This window comes from Cyrtonyx montezumae, unplaced genomic scaffold, assembly GCF_038088225.1.
Source record: "Cyrtonyx montezumae isolate F1298 unplaced genomic scaffold, pur_monq_1.0 scaffold_3, whole genome shotgun sequence".
NCBI classification, from domain to species: Eukaryota; Metazoa; Chordata; class Aves; order Galliformes; family Odontophoridae; genus Cyrtonyx; species Cyrtonyx montezumae.
This window is the reverse complement of record NW_027072034.1, coordinates 104,951,043-104,970,089: the sequence shown is the minus strand read 5'-3', so window position 1 is coordinate 104,970,089 and position 19,047 is coordinate 104,951,043. Positions and strand designations below refer to the sequence as shown.

Genomic DNA, 19,047 nt, shown 5'->3' with positions numbered 1-19,047 from the left:
TCCCTACACCTGCTTATCTGCCATGTCAGATTTAGAAGCAGTTTGCTACCTTGAAGGACTGCTAAGTTCCTGACTGTAGAAAGGCTCCTTGTTGCTTCGCTGATTCCAAACTGAGGCTTTGGTTCAGGTCAATGTTTGTCACAAGATCTGTGAAAACCAACACCCTGGTGGTTGTTGCCATTAGGGATAATCATGTCACTGAATGTGAACCGTGGGCACTTACTTGAGCCTTCAGGACCCACCCACTTTGTAGCACGGGGTTCTGAGACTTTCTGTGAAGAGCTGTCAGCTCCATAAGAGAATAACAGATGAGGTTTACTTGCAGTTAAATTAATAGCTTTAAGAAAAGGTGACCCTGACTGTATGCTAGGCTCACCCACACAGCACAACAGAAGGTTAATAAAAAACAGGTGGGCAAACATTCCCACAGTAAATGAAGTAGCTCATTCTTATGGAGATATACTGAGATACATCTCATACTGTGAGATGTAGTGTCTTAAAACTAGTTGAATTGTTTCAAGTAGTCATTTGAGAAGAAGTTATTTGGAAGTGTTTACAACAATATGATGCTTTAGCCAGAAGAACTAGGCCAGTGCTTGTGTGGCTTTGCTAGAGAGCCACTAAGCAGGAGTAGGTGATTCACTATACTGTCAGTGAATATAGTGTCAAAAGGACCGTTTCTTAAATCTCTGGATGCTGCAGGCTAGGATAGGAGTCCCCAGGGAGGCACAAAAATGATTTGTATTCTGGGAAACATGCTTTATGATGGGAGATCAAAGGAACTCCATTTAGGTTATTGGAGAGAATGTTAAGAGGTGATTTAATCACCATCCATAAGCATTTACTCAGGGAGAGGATGTCTGATGGTTGAGGTCCTTTAAATGTAATGGACAGAGCAATATAATAAGATTAAATGTTGCCATTTGAAAACAGAAATGTTAAAGAAAAATAAACCAACAAACATTTATTTTGATGAGGAGTGTAATTAAGTGCAGCATGGGCTTTACCCCTGGACTGTTAAAATTCTCTATTGCTTTGAATCTAATCAAAATAAAGCTTCTCTAAATAGGTTTTAAAATAACCTAGTTTGCTGCATGGATATTTGTGTATAGATGTCAATTCCAGCTTACCTTCTAGATTTCTGTTTTGTGGTACATCAGGATTTTTTTCATCTCACAATTTACTAACACCTTAATGTATGCTTTGAACAGAACTAATGGTTCAAGAGTTTCTAATAACTCTTAAAGAAATCTGTTGTATGTTGGTAGACATGGGAGCCTCATATATGGTATGGAGACAAATGGTCTGAGAGATGGTAAATAAACTGACTGTTGTTGCTTTTTTGCTCATCTTCTTTGATTACACAGGAAAGGAGATCAACTGAATATCAGTGTTTGAAGTCTGATAGCAGATAATGGCACATATGCAGGGACCTCAATTAAAAAAAAAAAAAAACACCAAAAAAACCAAGTGATAAAAACTGAGTGATAAGCACTAAAAGCTCTATAGTGTTAGAAATGAATCTGGAGGTACAATGGAATCTACTCAGTTTATTTGGGTGCTCATTTTTTTTCCTTTGTATCCTTTCACAGAAGCAAATCCAGAGAAATTCAACAGCCGATTTAGAAATAAAATGTTTTATGCAGGGGTGAGTTGTGATTAATTTTACAGAATTATGTGATTTTTAGTCGGTTGCATGTTTTACTGTATCCTTCTCTCTAACTTTCTCATACCAGAGGCTAATTCCAATTCATTTTGCCTGTTGCAGTTTAAAATTCACATGTCCTCTTTCTGGTAATGATTCACATATGCCTGTTTGAGTATGCCAATTGTCTTACAGTGATCCTTTAGGCACAGCACTGGTCATGTTTTACTCCCCCTGCTTTTGGCTCACAAGACACTTGGCAGAAAGAGTTCCATTTTCTCCAGTGTTTGGACAGCACACTGGTACTGAGTTTCCTGGAGAAATTCTCCAAGTATTAGCCTGCATCTTTTTGGCTTTGAGGTATTGTCTTGGATGTATAGACATGGGTAGTAGAGGTCAGTGATCAGCTATTTGGAGTGACTTATTTTCATATGTGAATATACAAATGAAAGAATACACTTTTTAAAAAAGTATTATTATTATTCAGGAGAGTTGTGTACAATTTTTTATTTTAAAGTTCAGTTATAAAGAGGCACACTAATTTGATGGATGGCATACTGTGTGGCTTACCAGAAGATGACTTCCAGCATGCCCATGTGCCTTCATGGAACATGGCACATAGAAACAAATGTGAGCAAGAATTTGCATGTATACCACTGGGTTCCAAATGACATTCTCTGGCTAACTTTTCAAAAGGAGAAGTATTATAACTTGACAAATAATACATATATATATGTGTGTGTGTGTGTGTGTGTGTGTGTATACACATATACATAAGTCATATTTTCTGAAAGCAGGAAATAATAGGTTTACCAAAAAGGTAGCATTAGGTAATAAGCTCTTTGCTGAGATAAGAAATTTGGAAAGAGAGGAGGCAATGATGACCATTCCTGCTTTTGTTTCTGTTGCAGGCAGCCTTTTCAGACTTCCTGCAAAGAAGTTCAAGAGATTTATCCAAGCACGTGAAAGTTGTGGTAAGTATAGGAAATTGTGTCATAGTATTGTGCAAGGAGGTGGGGAAAGGCAGAGAGAGCGAGGTGAGAGTTTAATGGCTCTGTTACTTTTCAGTTTTGAGCATGACATTTGCAACACATTCCAAGGAAAGTCTTGGGAAAGCTGTTACAAAGCAGCAACACTTCTCTTGTCTGTGGCTCCATTCAGCAATTTCTCTGTGCTCTGTCACTTTGGCTTTGTAGTGTGATGGTACAGACCTGACTCCAAAGATCCAGGAGCTGAAGTTCCAGTGTATAGTGTTTTTAAACATTCCCAGGTAAGCTGGAGAAAATAGAAAGTAATATTACTAATAGTAAAAAAAAATTTATACCTGTGAGTTGTCCTACGTTGGGTGGTTGTGTGCCAGGAAGTGTATTGCTACTGTGCTGACTTCCTGAGAGCTAGCTGCTTATGATACTGCTAATTAGCAGCACAAAAAAGGATTAGATCCCAGGGTGCAACAGAATTATCCTTATATAAGGGTATCCAGTGATGCAGAGCTAGTAGAAAATATTATTTTAACAAACGTGCTTCCAAATGTTGTGCACCTAACCTGCAAACCAGATAGTAAACCAGACACAGCTGCCTGGTCTTCTGCTTTATTAGAAACAGCGTGAGAAGCAAAAAAGATAAATACTTTTCAAGAAAAGAACATGAAGACTGTTGAAACAAATGTTTTTTTTTTCCTTTCTTTTCAATATACTATATGTTCCAAATAGAAATATGTCTGTATTTTTAAAAATGGTCTTCCTCCTGCTCTCTAGACCAGTGGTCTTCAAAATTGTTTTACTGTGTGCTGCTATTGGTAATTAATAAAATTTTTGAGCATGAGAATGTACATTTATTTATATGCTTGTGTAATAGTGTACTAATAGATTCTACACATTATAAAACTGACACAAATAGAAGTTAAAAGAGGCTGTGACAAAGATGAAATATGCAGTATTTATAACACAATTTTCTTAATAGTGTGGAATATGTTTTCTTCCTACACCACAATGAGTTGTCTTCTGCTTTGGAGGCTTCTGCATTGGACAGTGCACCTATTTGCTCCATGTGCAATCCCTAGCGCATGGGAGTCCTACAGTGCCTTCTCTGCAAGCTTCTATTTCGTGTCTTCCTTCTGTTACTCTTTAGGTCTCTTTTGCTTCCATCTTTAAATGGTAGGAAAGATAGACACAACAGCTGCATCTGTTCCTGTTCATTTCTCCCCTGCCTCCTCAATCTGTGTAACCTTTTGCAGTCCTTATAACAACATTGCTTATGAGCCAGCAGGGAGTGAGGAAACGGAGATCTGAGGCTGCTGCCACAGCCCTTTGCCATCCTAGCAGAGGGGATAAGCAACTTTCATGCAGACAAATTGCAGGTGTCAGTACAGCTCAACATCTGATCTACAGAGTAGAACAAATGGGGAGTAAGAAATGCTGCTGCTCTGTTGCTTAGTGTTTTTTTTTTTTTTGTTTGTTTTTGTTTTTGTTTTACTTCCTTGCTTGCAGAGGAACTTGCCAAAGACACAATGAATAAATTTGTGAGTGATGTACCAGCTTAGAAATTAGGGACCAGTTTCTTTTGTCCAATCCTTGCCAACATAACTATTAATTGTCCTGAACTGAATCCTGAAACATTTGTTTGGGTTTCTACCAGAGGAGATTAGAACAGGCTAAGAGTCAGGCTAATAAGTCAAGACCCATCAGGGAAAATTTCTTTCTCAAAGCTTGCTTTCCAAATTTTCTGTAGGTATTGTGCTGGCACGATGCCCTGGGGAAACCCTGGAGATCACAGAGACTTTGAACCTCAGCGCCATGATGATGGTTACATTGAAGTCATTGGGTTCACCATGGCCTCACTGGTGAGTATACAGCACGTGCTACCCTGCCTGAGGTTGTGACCAGACTTGGTGAAATTTGTCCACATTAATGTAAGAACATTATAATTCTGTATAATCAGCTGAAGCCAAAATACGCTCTGCTGTTAGGTTTTAAGTGAAGTAGACAAACTGTAGTTTTTAAATAAAAGAAGTGATATTTAATACTAACAATATAATCTCTGCAAAGTATTGCAAATTCACACATACCTAACAATGCTGTAAAATGCTCTCAAATTAAGCAGCAAGTTTATGACAGTAGATCAAACAGCATGAAGACATTATTACTGCGAGAATGTTCTGTGGTCAAATAATTACTGCTATTTCTTTTGTATATTTCAATCAGTGACATTTAAGTTCAGTTTTTTTCTAATCTTTGCTACTGGAAGCATCCATCAAAGACTATATGAAATTATTTTCCCTAGTGTATATTTCCTCTAAAAGTTAGCTGTTTTGACAAATGAAAGAAAATTTTTTATTTCAAAATACTTCAGAAAATTTCTTGCTTTTGAAGGTTAGTGAAGCAGTACTTTGTGAATGACCATGTGCTATTCAGATGAGCATATTTTCTGCTGTCTTGGAGCAGCAGAGAGATGTACAGCTTGAGGAAATGTATGCATCCGTGTTGATTATCAGGCTGTAGAAGTGACCTGTAGTCTAATTGCATTTTGAGGGATGGGGGCTTAACTGTCTTTGGAGACAATATCTGCATAATGAAACTGGGCAAAAGTTTGGATGATTCTTGACCACTTACATAGCTCTATTTGGCTACCTGTATTTCTGTTCTAAAACCATTTTTTTCCCCCTTTTTCTTGTGGGATTAAAAAAAATACACCAGTATTTTTTTAATTACCCCTCAAATTGCATCAGGGGAGATTCGGGTTGGACGTTAGAAAATGCTTCTTCTTTGAAAGAGTGTTCAGACACTGGAAGGGTTGCACTGGGTGGTTATGGAGTCACTCTCCCTGGAAATGTTCAGGAAATATTTAGATGTACTGAGGGAAATGGTTTAGTGGGAAATATTGGTGGTAGGTGGACGGCTAGACTGGATGATCTTAGAGGTCTTTTCCAAACATTTTGATTTTATGATTTTATGCTCAAGTTCCTACTCTTTTGCCTTTTCTGCTCTCTTTTGTGTGGACTAGGTTAAAGATAACATGAATAAGCTTATTTTAACTAAAATTGTGCTTTATTTGTTGTGTGATCTGCCCTCTGTGCACATTGCGTTCATTTAATACCCCTGAAAATGATATTTGTTTTCTTAAATATATATTTGGGCAAATAAAGTCAGCAAAATGCCATCTGAATCAGCAATTGTTTCTTTAGAAGTGTGTTCAGAGTATGGATTCTTTTATGGCCCCTTGTTCGACTTTTTTGATTGAACAAGGGAATTAACCCACAGGTAGGAAAAAATTCTATTAGCATTGTAGATCTTGTGGAAGAAACTTTTGTCACTTCCTCCCTTGAAGATTTTACGTTATTTATTTGTTTATTTAAGAATTAGGGCCCTTTGAACTGCTGTTTCTCTCTAATGGAAGCTTAGTTCCACACCGAATATCTCTATATATACACTGACTGTGATGCTGTGGATGTAACCCTTAAACGTGTATCTATAGTTCTGACTTGCTCTTTACAGCACTCAGATGTGCTTGGTTGTACACAAGATCTGTGAGACCAAGGAAGAGCAGTAATTTATAAGAAGTATTATTAATTGTATTATCATTTTTTTCAATAGTATGAGGTGCAAGGAGCAAGAACAAGGTCTTCACTAGTATTTAAACTGCTCCCTGTGATTTTTTTTTTCTGCGTAATATAGCTAATAGACACATTCCTACATTCCCAATTAATAAAAATACATTTCTGTCCAAACATGTCTGCCTAAAACTTGAAGAATCTGACCATGCTCTTTACATTACGTTTCTTTGGAATGAATTATTGAACGTGGTATTTAACTGCTTTGAACAAGGTTCTCCTTGCTTTTTTCAGCCTTTCTGGTCTTGATGCTGAACTGCTATGTAAACTCTCATAATTGGGGATTTTAGATTTATCTAATTCACATTAAGGACTACATTCTGTTCAGGAAGGGGTAAGGACTACATTCTGTTCAGGAAGGGGTAATCATATTTCTGTCTCCCAGATTTACCTAAATTAGGGTTGTTATTTAGTGTAAAATAAACCAACAAAACATACATCAAAACCTTTAAGAAGAAACACAGGCATTTGAGCATATGTGTATATATATATTTTGTACTTGTGTATAAGATATACATGACATATAGAAAGCAGTGAGACATGATGTGTATGATTAGATAACTGTCCTGTTTCATTTGCTTATTGCCTACCAGTTTTCTTTGTGAAATGTTAAGTCCTGCTTTTCAATTTTTGAATGAAAGTACATTCACTGTCCTTAATGAGAATGGTATCTGTTTTGAGGTGTCTTTCTCCTTCCTTTTAAAATTTGTTTTTTTTCTCTAAGGCTGCTCTCCAAGTGGGTGGTCATGGAGAGAGGTTGCATCAGTGCCGTGAGGTGACACTTTTAACGTACAAGTCTATCCCCATGCAAGTGGATGGTGAACCTTGTCGGTTGGCTCCCTCACTCATTCGGATCTCCTTAAGGAACCAAGCCAACATGGTGCAGAAGAGCAAGAGGAGAACATCCATGCCTTTGTTGAATGAGTGAGTTGGATGCATGCATGTCCTAATGCCAGGAGGCCTGTGTGAGGCAGCATATTCAGTCATGGAATTTGCATGTATTGAACTTGCAGTGCATTAAAAAAAAAAATTAAGTAAAATCATGTATCCTGAACTTTCTTTCTACTGTACTGTAAATATTTTCCTGGCTTTTTTTTTTTGTTTGTTTGTTTGTTTTGTTGTTCTTTTACCTTCTGGATTCCCTGCTGTCTTGCTTTTAGTAAGGCTTGTATCTTTCAGTTATTTCTTTAGAGAGGTTTGTGTAGGCTCAGTGTTGTGCCTCTTGGCTTGTTTTGGCTCTGCTCTTATATGGTATTAGCCCTTAAAGTTCTTATGATTTATTTTCTGAACTTTTTCAGCCTGTTATTTAGTCTCAATTGAAGGCTCTAACAAACTGCCACAAACGAGAATTATTCAGAACATCTTGCAGTCTCTACTGTGGGAACATACTGCCTTGGACTCCTAAAGGAACAGGGTCTGGAGGCATGGCAAGGGATATTTGCACTTTGTAGGGAATTGTTCTCCAGTACAGAAACCCAAAAGTATAACTTTTCCTCTAGTCTTTCATGCTCAATGGCAGGAGATTGCACTACTGAAGATTGGATTGGTGGGTTATAGAAATAGTGATTAGGGAAAAGATAAGGGTATGTAGTCAAAGAAGTAGTGGGAAGAAGGAACAGAGGAAAGCAAAAATAGCAGGAAGAATGGAACATGCAAGGAAAACAACACAGGAATAACTTTAATTTTCATAATTAAACCTTATTTTTAAGTACTGACCAACATTTTAATTTTAACCTATAAAAACATGCATGCAATAAAATAATCTGGCTTGTTTTTGTAAAGCTGTACTTCTCATATAGAAGGTCTTTATTTTTTGCTAGGATATGAGATAAGTGCCTTTGCTGTTTCCAAGTATTCAAGTGATGCAAAACGGTCTGTCTGCTATGCAGACAGGTACTGGCCTAAAAGCTTGAAGTTATCAAGTTATCACAACTCATTCAAGCATCCATGTGGTGAAGATTTCACTTTCCAGGGGAACTGAGTTTTTGGATTTTGCTGTTTCAGCTGTTACAGTGACAGGAAATAAGTGAAGCAATCGTTTTGAAGAGAGGTAATGTCTTGCATTAGACTATTATTTGGAAAATTCAGCAAGGTCTCAGGCACACAGACCTCTTCATGTATTTTAAAGGTTGGTTGTGTTTTCAGTCTTTGTCATGTTGCAAAAGATTGCTTCTCTTCAAACTTTGTCTTCAGCTCATTAGAGTTTCATGGCATCTTCTTTTTGTCAATCTGTTCATATAAACAAGCCTCCTTGGTTACTTTCAACATCTTTCTATTCAGTTAAGCACGTGGTATTCTCTTACAGATACTAATGCTTCAGTAGAGGCACATATCTGTAATGTACAATTGCTGTTTGTCAGGAAAATGCATAAGGAATACTCATTGCTCTTGCATAGTGAATAGCAGACTATTGCCTGTGTTCAGTGATGCCTGATTTCATCCAGCCTACACAGCCTACACAGCTCTATCATTTCTGAAATCTGGAATTTGGTAAAGAATAATCCTGAGGTATCTCTTCCTGTACTGATGGAAGCTAATGTAAATGTTTATATTTTATTTTTTTAAAGAAAATTTAAATGATATTTTGATCTTATATTTTGATCTGATAAGCAGTGTGGCTGCGCTTGATTTTTGATATCCAGATTTGAAGTAGTAGAGAAATTGCAGAGTTGTAGTGACGTCAGTTGTGAAGATGATATTCTTTCTGGTTTAACTTAATCTGAATATGCAGCAACGTGCTTTGATGCTATCTGAGTCTTCTTATTTGATCAAGATATCTGTGTCCACACCTGTGTTTTGGAAAAATACAGGTATCTGGCACCTACTGTAGTTTCAGCCTCATGCATTGGAAGTAATGTGTGTGTGTGTGCATTTCTAACAAATGTGGAAGGGGAACAAGAGGTAGGAGTTTATTCTTCTAGTGTGACAAAAAGTAATTGGAATGCTAAAGGTTAACTTCTAGGAGGCATTTAATATTTTATGAAGTTAATTCAGTATGATGCTGATTTGTAGTATTTCACAAGAGAAAGCTTTCAATTAGATGTGCATCTACACTCCTTAAATCTCAATCCATTGAAATCTCCCAAAAATTCTAATATTTGAGGTATGTATGTGTGTGTATATATATATATATATATATATTTCTTCTTAAGATTGTCACCTGAATGTTAGAGGTTTGAGGTTGATGAGTAGGTCCGGTACTATCCCTGCAATTGTTAAAGAACTGTCCCTGAGCACCTTGCAAGAAAAGTGCTTTTAAAATTATCTTTTGTCACAGTAACTCAGAGCTGCTGTTACTGTCAGCCTTGATGTATTGGTAGATAAAGAGAACAGTGGGAAAGTTCTTTGAAATTAAATTGGATTAGTTAAAATAAGTGCAAAATTATTTCTTCTTTTAGATGTCTTACACTGTGTTTCTGTTTTCTTATCCTACTCCTATTTGTTCTGGGAGTTTTGAAGAGAGAGGATTTAAAAAGGGTAATCATTTTCCTGGTGGATGCCTTTTAATTTCTGGGGAATAACAGTATTTCAAATTGAAGAACTCACATTCAGTGCAGATGAAAGTCAATAGAAACTTCCAACTTTTTTCACTCAGGAGCATGAGGGCATTAGAAAAATGATTCTCTTCTGCCTGTTAGAGTTGCCCATCTTCCTGACTGTAGTTGTACTCATTCAAAACATGTAGATACTTCTAGACAGGACACTTGTATATGGAGAAAAAATGAATAATATCTTGTTGGTTTGACCTGTTCTTTTCCTCTCTGTTTTCCCAGTCCTGTGCTTTTAGTACCTTATAATTGCACAGACATTGCCTTATGTAAATACACAAACCTTCAAGGTTGAATTTCCTTCCCACTGAGGGTTTTTTAATCTGTTAATTTACCCTTCTCAAGGCGTTGAGGAAAGTTGAACAGAACTTTAGAAAAGTGGAAAAATTCTTTGTCTTTTTTAATAAATAAATAAAACATTGACCATAGAATCAAATTAAGGAAAAAATCTTTTACTGTGGGGTTACTCAAACTGAAGGAGCATCTCTTTCCTAGCAGTAAACTATTTGGAAACAGGTCAATATGCTGTGCCAAATTTTGTCTGAATTGAGGAAATCACTGGCAATTATATTTAGTTATCTAGTTTTTCTTTAGTTGTTGACTTGCCTACAAAGAAATAGTGCTTTTCTCAGTATATTAACTATAATACAGTAACGCTGCTTCTTCTAGTTTGTTTCTAATGGAGACTGTTAAAACATAAAAGACAGCCATAATCTCTTCCTCTTCCTGCAACGCATTAGGATTACAATAGAGACAAGTAACAAACCAGTGAAGTGTTTCAATCCAGAATCAATTTTCTAAATGCAAGGAATATTCAGAATGAGGTGATAGTGTTGACATTTAGTTGTGGACTGAAACAAGGCAAATAGTTGGGCTGTGGAAAAAAAGGCAGATTAATTTTGTTCTTTTTCCCTATTGATTGCAAAATGTACCAGTGAAAGCAAGTTTTAATACAGTGACATCAATGGACTTTTTCCTTCTTCCCCTTCTCCTTTCCTCCCCCTTCTGTACCCCTCCCTTCCCCCCTCCTCTCCTTCCTCTTCCATAAATTATATTTTTAATCTCCTTCTCTTTTAAAACTTGGCAGCTAAGTTTTGATTCCTGAACCTCCTTTATTAATCATTGCTAATATGTGAAAAGAGAGAACATGAGAGATTGTTTTTCTATGATAAAGCCAAGAATGTAGTCTCGAGGTTTAGAAGCAAATTATTTGTGGAACTGAAACAGAAGCTGTGGCTCATTTCTCTATGAGTAATTTCCTGGTTAGAAACTACAATTCAATATACTACTCAGTAAGTTTTAGTTAATGATTATTGTACAAGCCCCAAAAAGTGGCTTTTGTTCAGGAAGAACGGAAGAAATGATTTTTGTGATGTAAAAAAGAGGGAAGATTTTATAGATAAAACAATGTTGCATGCACTTGAAGGTAACAAAGGGATTATTTAAATATATACACTAGGAATCAGTCTTGGGAGACTCTATAAAAAATGCATGTTTCCCTGAAGTACATGAATGAGTGATATAGCCAGCAATTTTCCATTGTGGATACGAAATCTCTAGTAAGGGTATTTTTCTTTCTTAAAAATAACTGAAGTTGACCAAACTTTGGAGACAATTCCATCCATTCAAATCTTGACTTTGTTTGGAGACAATTGCATTTATTCAGATCTTGGCTTTGATGTTTGCCTTTTTGGACCTGCTTCCGAAGTCTGCTGCCTTGAATTTTTTTTACAATGCCTGTGGAACACATATCCTGAGGCTTCCAGTCTTTGTATAGCTGTTTACCTAGCTTGTCCTTTGTCCTCCTCGCTCTTGTCTATAGAAAGCTTTGAAGTGCCATGTAGAAGTATTGTTCTCCATTTGCATGTCTTCTGTTGCTCTTGGCTTCCTAGTGTGACCTTGGAGCTCTGCATGTATTTTCATTCAACTTTCATGTGACACATTCCTTTTGTTTCTGTTTAAATGTTGTATGTCTTTCTTTCTTCTCTTTCACTTTCTTTCCAATCTCGTTTTCTTTCTCTCTCTTTCTCTTTCTCTCTCTCTTTCTCTCCCCCTTCTTTTTCCTTGTTTGTCCACACTGTGTGCTACCTTTCTCTTGGCCACTCATTTCCCACTGCCTATAGTATCCATAAAGTGCAGTCTGCTGACCTGAGGAGAGTCTCAGCTCCCCCTGATTCCTTCACTGTGTGAGTATCTGTTTTTTTCTAACTTTAAGGTTCTGTATTTTTTTACTGTTCCCCTGCGTGTTGTTCAACCAGGAGGCAGGACAGTAAAACAGTAAAATTCTGCTATAAAAGAGTGACAGCATGCCAGGTGTGGGATAGCATCTTCACCTGTAAAAATGCCAATGCACAGTACATAAGCTGATTGAGCAGGGCAGGTCTGATGATTGTGACCAGATTAAGCCAAGAGTACAATTTGACATACAAATCCATAATACCACCCCTGAAAGCAGTTTAGATGACTTTTTTTCTTTACGCTTAAATTAAAAAAATCACACTCTGGACTATCTCAGTCATAAAGCATCTCTGAATAAAAATGATCAAAACAGGAAACCAGTGTCCCAAAGGAGTGGCATGGCATTGGCTGCAGCTGCATTCAGGATGGAGATATCCCACCTTGGTATTATTTGTCAGTAACTCTCACCTAGTAACTTGCTTAGATACGAGGTATGTTATCCAAGAAACTAATATTTTTAAGTGTAATTGTTGTGAACTTAACTTGTAAAAGAGAAGCAGCAAAATATGTATTGATATAAAGCAGTGATTTAACACAGATTAATTATAAGTAAGGGTGACTTAACAAGATTTGAGATGGCAAGATACACTTGCATATTTATTATACAGAGGTTGCAGGTAAATACCTTCATCCAGGAAGCCCTCCTACTGAATCATGAGGTTTAGAGAAGATGCTTTGGCTTACTATATTCCTTGGATCAAAGATGTAAGGAGCCTAGTCCCAGACTTGGTCAATGGTTTATGTCTAATGGTTTATATGTACAGTCAATCTAACATATAAACTTAACAAACCTAACAAAGCTTAGCAAGCTATTAGTCAGTACTAAGGATCTGTACAAGGAATACCTTGTACAAGATACAAGGAATCTCTTGATGTCAAGGGATCTTTGCAGTAGGTGTAACCGTAAGAAGGGTCCCACTCAAGATATCTTGTCACTCAGCCTGCTGTCTAGCAGGAGAGTTCAATGGGCTCTTGGACTGCTCACTTCTTTTGAGGTAAGATGATTGATTCATAGTCATATTTGCATCCTGACTACAGATAGTAGTTTCCTCCAGTTTTGGCATGAGTTGGTCATTCTTCCAAATTTGACTTGATTTGGACATTGACCAGCACTGTGGACACACTCAAATTAGTTCTTGAGTACTATTCTGTAATGCTTTCCATGAATGAGTGTGGAGATTCCCTTCAGACACAGATATTGATGAAAATGTAAAGAAGAAACCAGCTGTTTGCAGCTGTCATGACCAGTCACATCCATCATGAATGCCACTGATGGTTAACTGCTTAAGTTAGATGCAGCCATCCTGATCACCACTAGCAGTTATCACTTGAGCAGGGTTATGGAAAATAAAGGCCCTGACTGAACAAAATAGGGTCAAGATGACTTCCAGAGGTCCCTTCCAGACTCAACCATTACGTGATTACATCAAATTTCAGAAAGCTGCAAGTTCCTCGTTATTTTGCAAACAATAAAAGATTTCCAATTCAGTATGCCTTCCCCTTTTATTCTATTTGCTGTACTCTGCTGCAGAATAAAAAGTAATTCAAAAAGCTTCTCTCATATTGATTTAGTATCTTAAGCAAGCCTTTACAAAAACTTTGAGATAAGCTTTATTGCTTACACAGTACATTAAGCAAGCCATAGGTCTGGGACAGGGTGAATTGTCTCCAAGTTGAGGGATATCCCTTGGAAGATGACCTCCAACTTTTGATAAAGTTTTTTTTTTTTTAAATGTCTCATTTGATATCAGTTGTCAGAATAAAGCAGAGAGAGAGATTTGCGAGTCCCAGACTAATTTGTATGTCAAATATATTCTGTATCTTAACATCTGTAAAAATAGATTAAACATGCTGCTGCACTGTGGCTGCCAATTAATGTCTGGAAAATTAAAATAAGAACCCATGAGGTATCAGGTAAATTTGATTTGGTTTGTGATGGCTTTGAGATTCAAATGCTCTTATTATTATTATTATTAAGCATTATGTAGTGAGCCTGTGCTACATTTTGTACTGTGCAGTATGACAGACTCTTCAGTGTCCCAGTGATAGATACAGCTTGTGTTAGATAAATTCCAGATTTTGTGCAGCTGCGTATGCATGGAGAGCTGGGGCAGCCAAAATTATTTGGCACATATAGTCATTGTTGCAGAGACTGTGAAACTAAAGTGTGATCTGTTTCAGATATTTGTAAAGGGGCGTATGAGTAAATACAAGCACTGCGTTTTTAATTCAGTCTCTTTTAAAAGAAAGCAAGGCTTCCATTTTCCAGCTGTATGTTTATTAGAAATGAGGAGGATGTGCATATGTGCATATGATAGTACATTTGCTTTTTTTTTTTTTTAACTGTCATATCTTTGTAAATGGAAATACAAATATTGCCTTATTGGTAAAATGATTCAACTTTTCGATTAGAGTTGACAGAGTAATGATTGCAGCAGAATGCACGCATAGTATCTGCATGCATGGCATACAAGCTATATGAATAGCAAGAGGATAAAAGGAAAACATTTTTGCATTTAGAGATTTCAGTGTGTTGTGTTTTGGGTTGAATTTGAGAATTGTCTGATGGAGGGAATGAGGCAAAACGGGAGAATGTGTTACAGAGAGAGCTATTTTCCAAATGCATAAGTAAGAATGAAATGCTGGTATATACCTTCCTTTTCTCTGTTAAATAAATTATTAGAAATTGAGTTTCCTGTTCAGCAAGTGGCATCCTTCAGTGGGATTGTTACTGTCAGAGAATCCACAGTGCTTGGGAATGCAAATCATGAGAGGATTAGAGCTTGCCTAGTGAAAGAGAAGGAAAATGAAAGCCAGAATTTTCCTTGGCTCTTGGGCTTTTGTTTTGAGAATGGGTGGGTTTGGCTTTTATATGGCAAAACACTTGTGCACTTCCTGAAACAAGTGTGAAGTATAAAAGAGCAAAAGGCTTAATATCACTGGGTTAACCTGGCCTATCTGGGGTAAAACACAACAAACAGAAGGGAGAAAACAACTACAACATTTCTGCAGTGGAGGTTGTGGGTATGCTTGTTAGGTAAAAACTCCACAAGTGCTTTGCCTTAAAGTAGCAGTGGGCTTTTCTGAAGCATTGTTATTTGTCCAACAGAAGGAAGTGAACTATTTTGGTCTATTGTATGTTTTAAACAGATAAAAGCTGTCAAAATCACACTTAATGTATCATTTGCAAGATTTTCCAATGAGATCTCAGAAATAAGAGATTTTTTTCTCTTCTGGTTGCTGTTTTCCATTTTCCAATTGTTTTAAACAGTGGAATGTTCAATTCATTTTGCATGTTTATTTCTTCTCTAGGAGATAGGTAATTCATTAATCTGTCACTGCAAATGTGCCCCAGAGGAGTGTGATGTTCTCTAAAGTTTAATTTTTGCAAGGGAGGAACAGGAGGAGATTTTAGCTTCCTTTACTGCTTGCCTAATCATATTAAAATCTGTTTGTAGGTAGTTTGATGAGGAATGTATCTGGAAGACCCATCAGAAGTTTGTCACTGAATCCCCTAGAATTGTTGGACTGTTTTTTATCATCATCATCATTATTTCCTTCCTCCATGCAGACACAAAGAATAAGAAATGGTTCACAGAGTTTATAAATAATTGATATGGAGATAAAGGCATATATAATTTAAAAGTTTATCTTTGCAGTATTATCAACCTGCAGTGTTACCTGCCTGCTTTGAAGGAGCGCCAAGAGCAAGACCCAGACTGCTTTGCCTGTTTTCTCTTTCTTGAGAAAAGAGCACGTTCTTTAAGAAAAGCAACTGTGCATTGTCTTGCCAATTGCTGCGTGATCAATTTGGGTGAGAGGAAGAAATCACAGTTATGGGAAAAGCTGAGTGGGTTTTCTTGTTGAGTGGAAGTAGATGAGGTTCTGTTGATAATCTCAGAATTAGATATGTGCTGCTACTTCTGTGAGTTTGAACCACGAGTGAAGGAATGGGAAAAGGGAGGGAAGCCCTCCTCATTTTTTGCGAGGTGTTGATTTTATTTATTTATTTATTCCTTACAGCTCACACGTAGAAGAAAAGAAAGCATAATTTTTCTTCAGTAAGCAATTTTCAGCAGGGAAGAGGGGATAAATGGTTTATTCAGGATGATGTTGGCTTTCTAAGACCTATTCCTATACAAAGAGTGGTTCCAATAGTAACGTACCCTGGTGTGCCATGGGATGTATTATCTTCTCACAGAGAAGTAGGCTTTAAAACAAATAAAAAACTGTATTTCTTATGACTGTCTACAGGTTTTAAGAATTTCCAGAAAGCATACAATTTTCCTTAAAATGAGAATTATTCAGTATTTGTCTTTTATATTCTTGTGGAAAAGTGAAATCTTATTTTACTTTACAGATATGTTGCAATCTAAAAAATGAATGAAAATACTTATTGATTACTGAAATTATATACTCTTTGATGAGGGTGAATTGAAGTAATTCTGACAGGACTTTATAACATTTCTGTAGAATCTTTCATGGCTTGTTCTGCAAGGCTCCTTTAAATTGTTAACAAATAATGCCACAAATGTACACTTCTGGTTTACGCTAATCAGAAGTCTGTCATAAAATTCAATATAGTAAAATAGTTTACCTATGTTCCTGATTTGAGAATATTGATGTTTAGGCTTGTGTTCAACTGAAACCATTATAGCTATTCAACAAGAATGAGCAGAATGTTTCAGTTGACCTGTCTCTGTGTTCATGATCCCATGGACATACGACCTTTAGGATGTAATTCTCTGAATTGACCTGTTAGGGGAATTAGGTTCTTAATTAGATTTTTAAAGATGTAATTAATTCATCTGCACCTTAGATTGCTTTTCATTGACTATGCAATACCCTACTTTGAAGAATAATAGGTGCAAAAATATTTAAAGATGTTAGATTTGCAATACTGCCATCTGTGATTATTTATTCATAAATTTTCTGCTGCTCTATCCAGAATGCTTTTCTTCCCGTCCTTACAGTTGAGCAAGTCTTTTTATACAGTGTTTATAAACATCCATTTCCATTAATACAGTGTTAACGTTTGCTTTCAGTGATATTCACCACGCTATTTTTTAATCATGTAGACGTGATTTTGTCCTTGAGCTTTGTGGTTTTTGAATATGCTCAGTATGTCTAAACTAAAGGAATAGCACAATTTGTTTAACGGTAAGGATTCTTATATATTGTCTGTGATGATTACTAGATAATTGATGGAATTGTGCTGCTCAACAGCAGTTAATAGAACTCTGTATGCAGAGCATGAGTTATGGGAGTGAATTAACTTATCAGTTGGTTGATAAGGATGGCAACCCACCATGCTGAATGCCAGTCTGATCTCATAAGGAGTGAATATTCTGCTATGTGAATTTTTAGAGCCAAAGCTATTTTGGATAGGTCATAAAATCCAGTAAGACAGCATGATGACAAACAGCAACCATATTCTGACAGAGTGAAGAGTATTTGCAAATAATCATGACTAAAACCTCATTTTCAGTCACTGAATAAATATGTTTTCTTGTGTATATATTTCTGCATACATATATGTACTTGAGCTGTGACCACATTTCTTGTGACTAGAGCTAAATATATATAAAATCTCTATCTCTTTGACGAGGCCTTTTAGCACTTGTGTTTCTGAGAATAGTTTATTTTCACTAGAAAACTGTTTCTGAGATTGTGCTTTTATGACTAGGCTAGTTAAACTTCTCAAATGGGCAAAATGGCAAGTTCTGTTTCTCTGTGTTTTCCCTCTGGTATGAAGAGCAGTGGAAGGGAGAAGCCTGATCATCATACATTAATGAGCTCTGTGGCAAGGAAGAAATGGAAGAGGGAATAGGGAAACAGATATGATGTGTTTCTTGTTTGGAGTACAAACATCACCAGTGCTGGGCTGTGTAAGTCCTATTCGGGTAACAGCTTTTGGTAAAAACACTTATTTTGTACTTGGGATTGGAAAGCACTTTTTCAATATTCCAGTTCTGGTCGTTAAGACCTCAGCAGAGTAGTGTAGAGTTGGTTCTGGTTTCAGGAAAAAACAATGATTTGAGACAGTTTATTGGTTTAATTACATTTAGTTTAATTATGGGCATAGCAGGACACATTCAAGTGTCACAGAAAAAAATAAGACGTTGCAGAATTCTTCTGTCTCTCCATGGCCTTTCTTCCCAGCTGAGCTCAGAGAAGTCATCATTCGTAATCAGTCATTCCCCCAGACCTATTGCTAATCCCCAGCTTGTGAACCTATCTGCTGGAAGGCTGAGCTACCTTTATTATAATGTGTGGTGGTAGAACGCTATGGGAAAAGCAGCATGGCTTCTTCTGTATTGTACCAGTGTATAAAAGGCTTCACGTTTCACTGCTCAGTCTGTCATTTTCATTAATTCTACTACATGTACTGCATTTTTTTTTCTCCTATGCAGTTAAGTTCCTATGTTTTTTTACTTATATCTTTTCTTGACTAAAAATAAGAACTCCCATAGTTTTTATTTTTGAAACTTGTGTTTTGTGTAATTGGAAAGGAAACAGTTTCTCAGACTATGTCCATTTCTAATCCAGCAATGTGACATTTATAATTACCTAACGGGGGGAAGAAAAGTGTCAGACATTGAAATTACATACTTCTTCCATCTATGTACCTTTCCTCTCTTGCATGCACTAACATCCCCTGATTGTTGACCCAGCCTTATAGACTGCAGGTAGAGAGTGCTCTTCTGACATAATGGCATGTGAGTTATTAAGCTGTTCCCTGAAGCTTTGCTGGAAGTTACCACCTCAGGTATTTGTCAAGCAAAATCTTACTTTAAATATAGAGAGTTTGCTGGTATCTTGGAGCACTTTCACCCAATAGTCCCTGTCAATCACCACAGAAAACAATTTGAGTAGCCTATATGTTGCTGAATGCATCAGTCTTGCAGCCACTGTTAGCATTAATGATTTATTCTAAGTTATCCCTCATGTATTTTCATTTTAATATAGAAACTCACGTTCAGAAAAGGAGTGCAGCTTCTTGTAAC

General features: G+C 36.7%; 1 protein-coding gene across 4 annotated transcripts in view; it reads left to right on the top strand.

Annotated features, from left to right (window-relative positions):
* DGKI (diacylglycerol kinase iota) overlaps positions 1-19,047 on the top strand; it is a 209,044-nt gene that overhangs the window by 121,214 nt on the left and 68,783 nt on the right. For 3 of the 4 annotated variants that reach the window (XM_065742681.1, XM_065742683.1, XM_065742682.1), the window contains 5 exons: positions 1,593-1,648; positions 2,557-2,619; positions 2,842-2,915; positions 4,376-4,487; positions 6,979-7,178. In XM_065742681.1, coding sequence (XP_065598753.1) covers positions 1,593-1,648; positions 2,557-2,619; positions 2,842-2,915; positions 4,376-4,487; positions 6,979-7,178 — 505 coding nt within the window. Of the gene's footprint in view, positions 1-1,592; positions 1,649-2,556; positions 2,620-2,841; positions 2,916-4,375; positions 4,488-6,978; positions 7,179-11,925; positions 11,989-19,047 lie in introns of all 4 variants that reach the window. The other variant, XM_065742684.1, reaches the window with a different exon arrangement.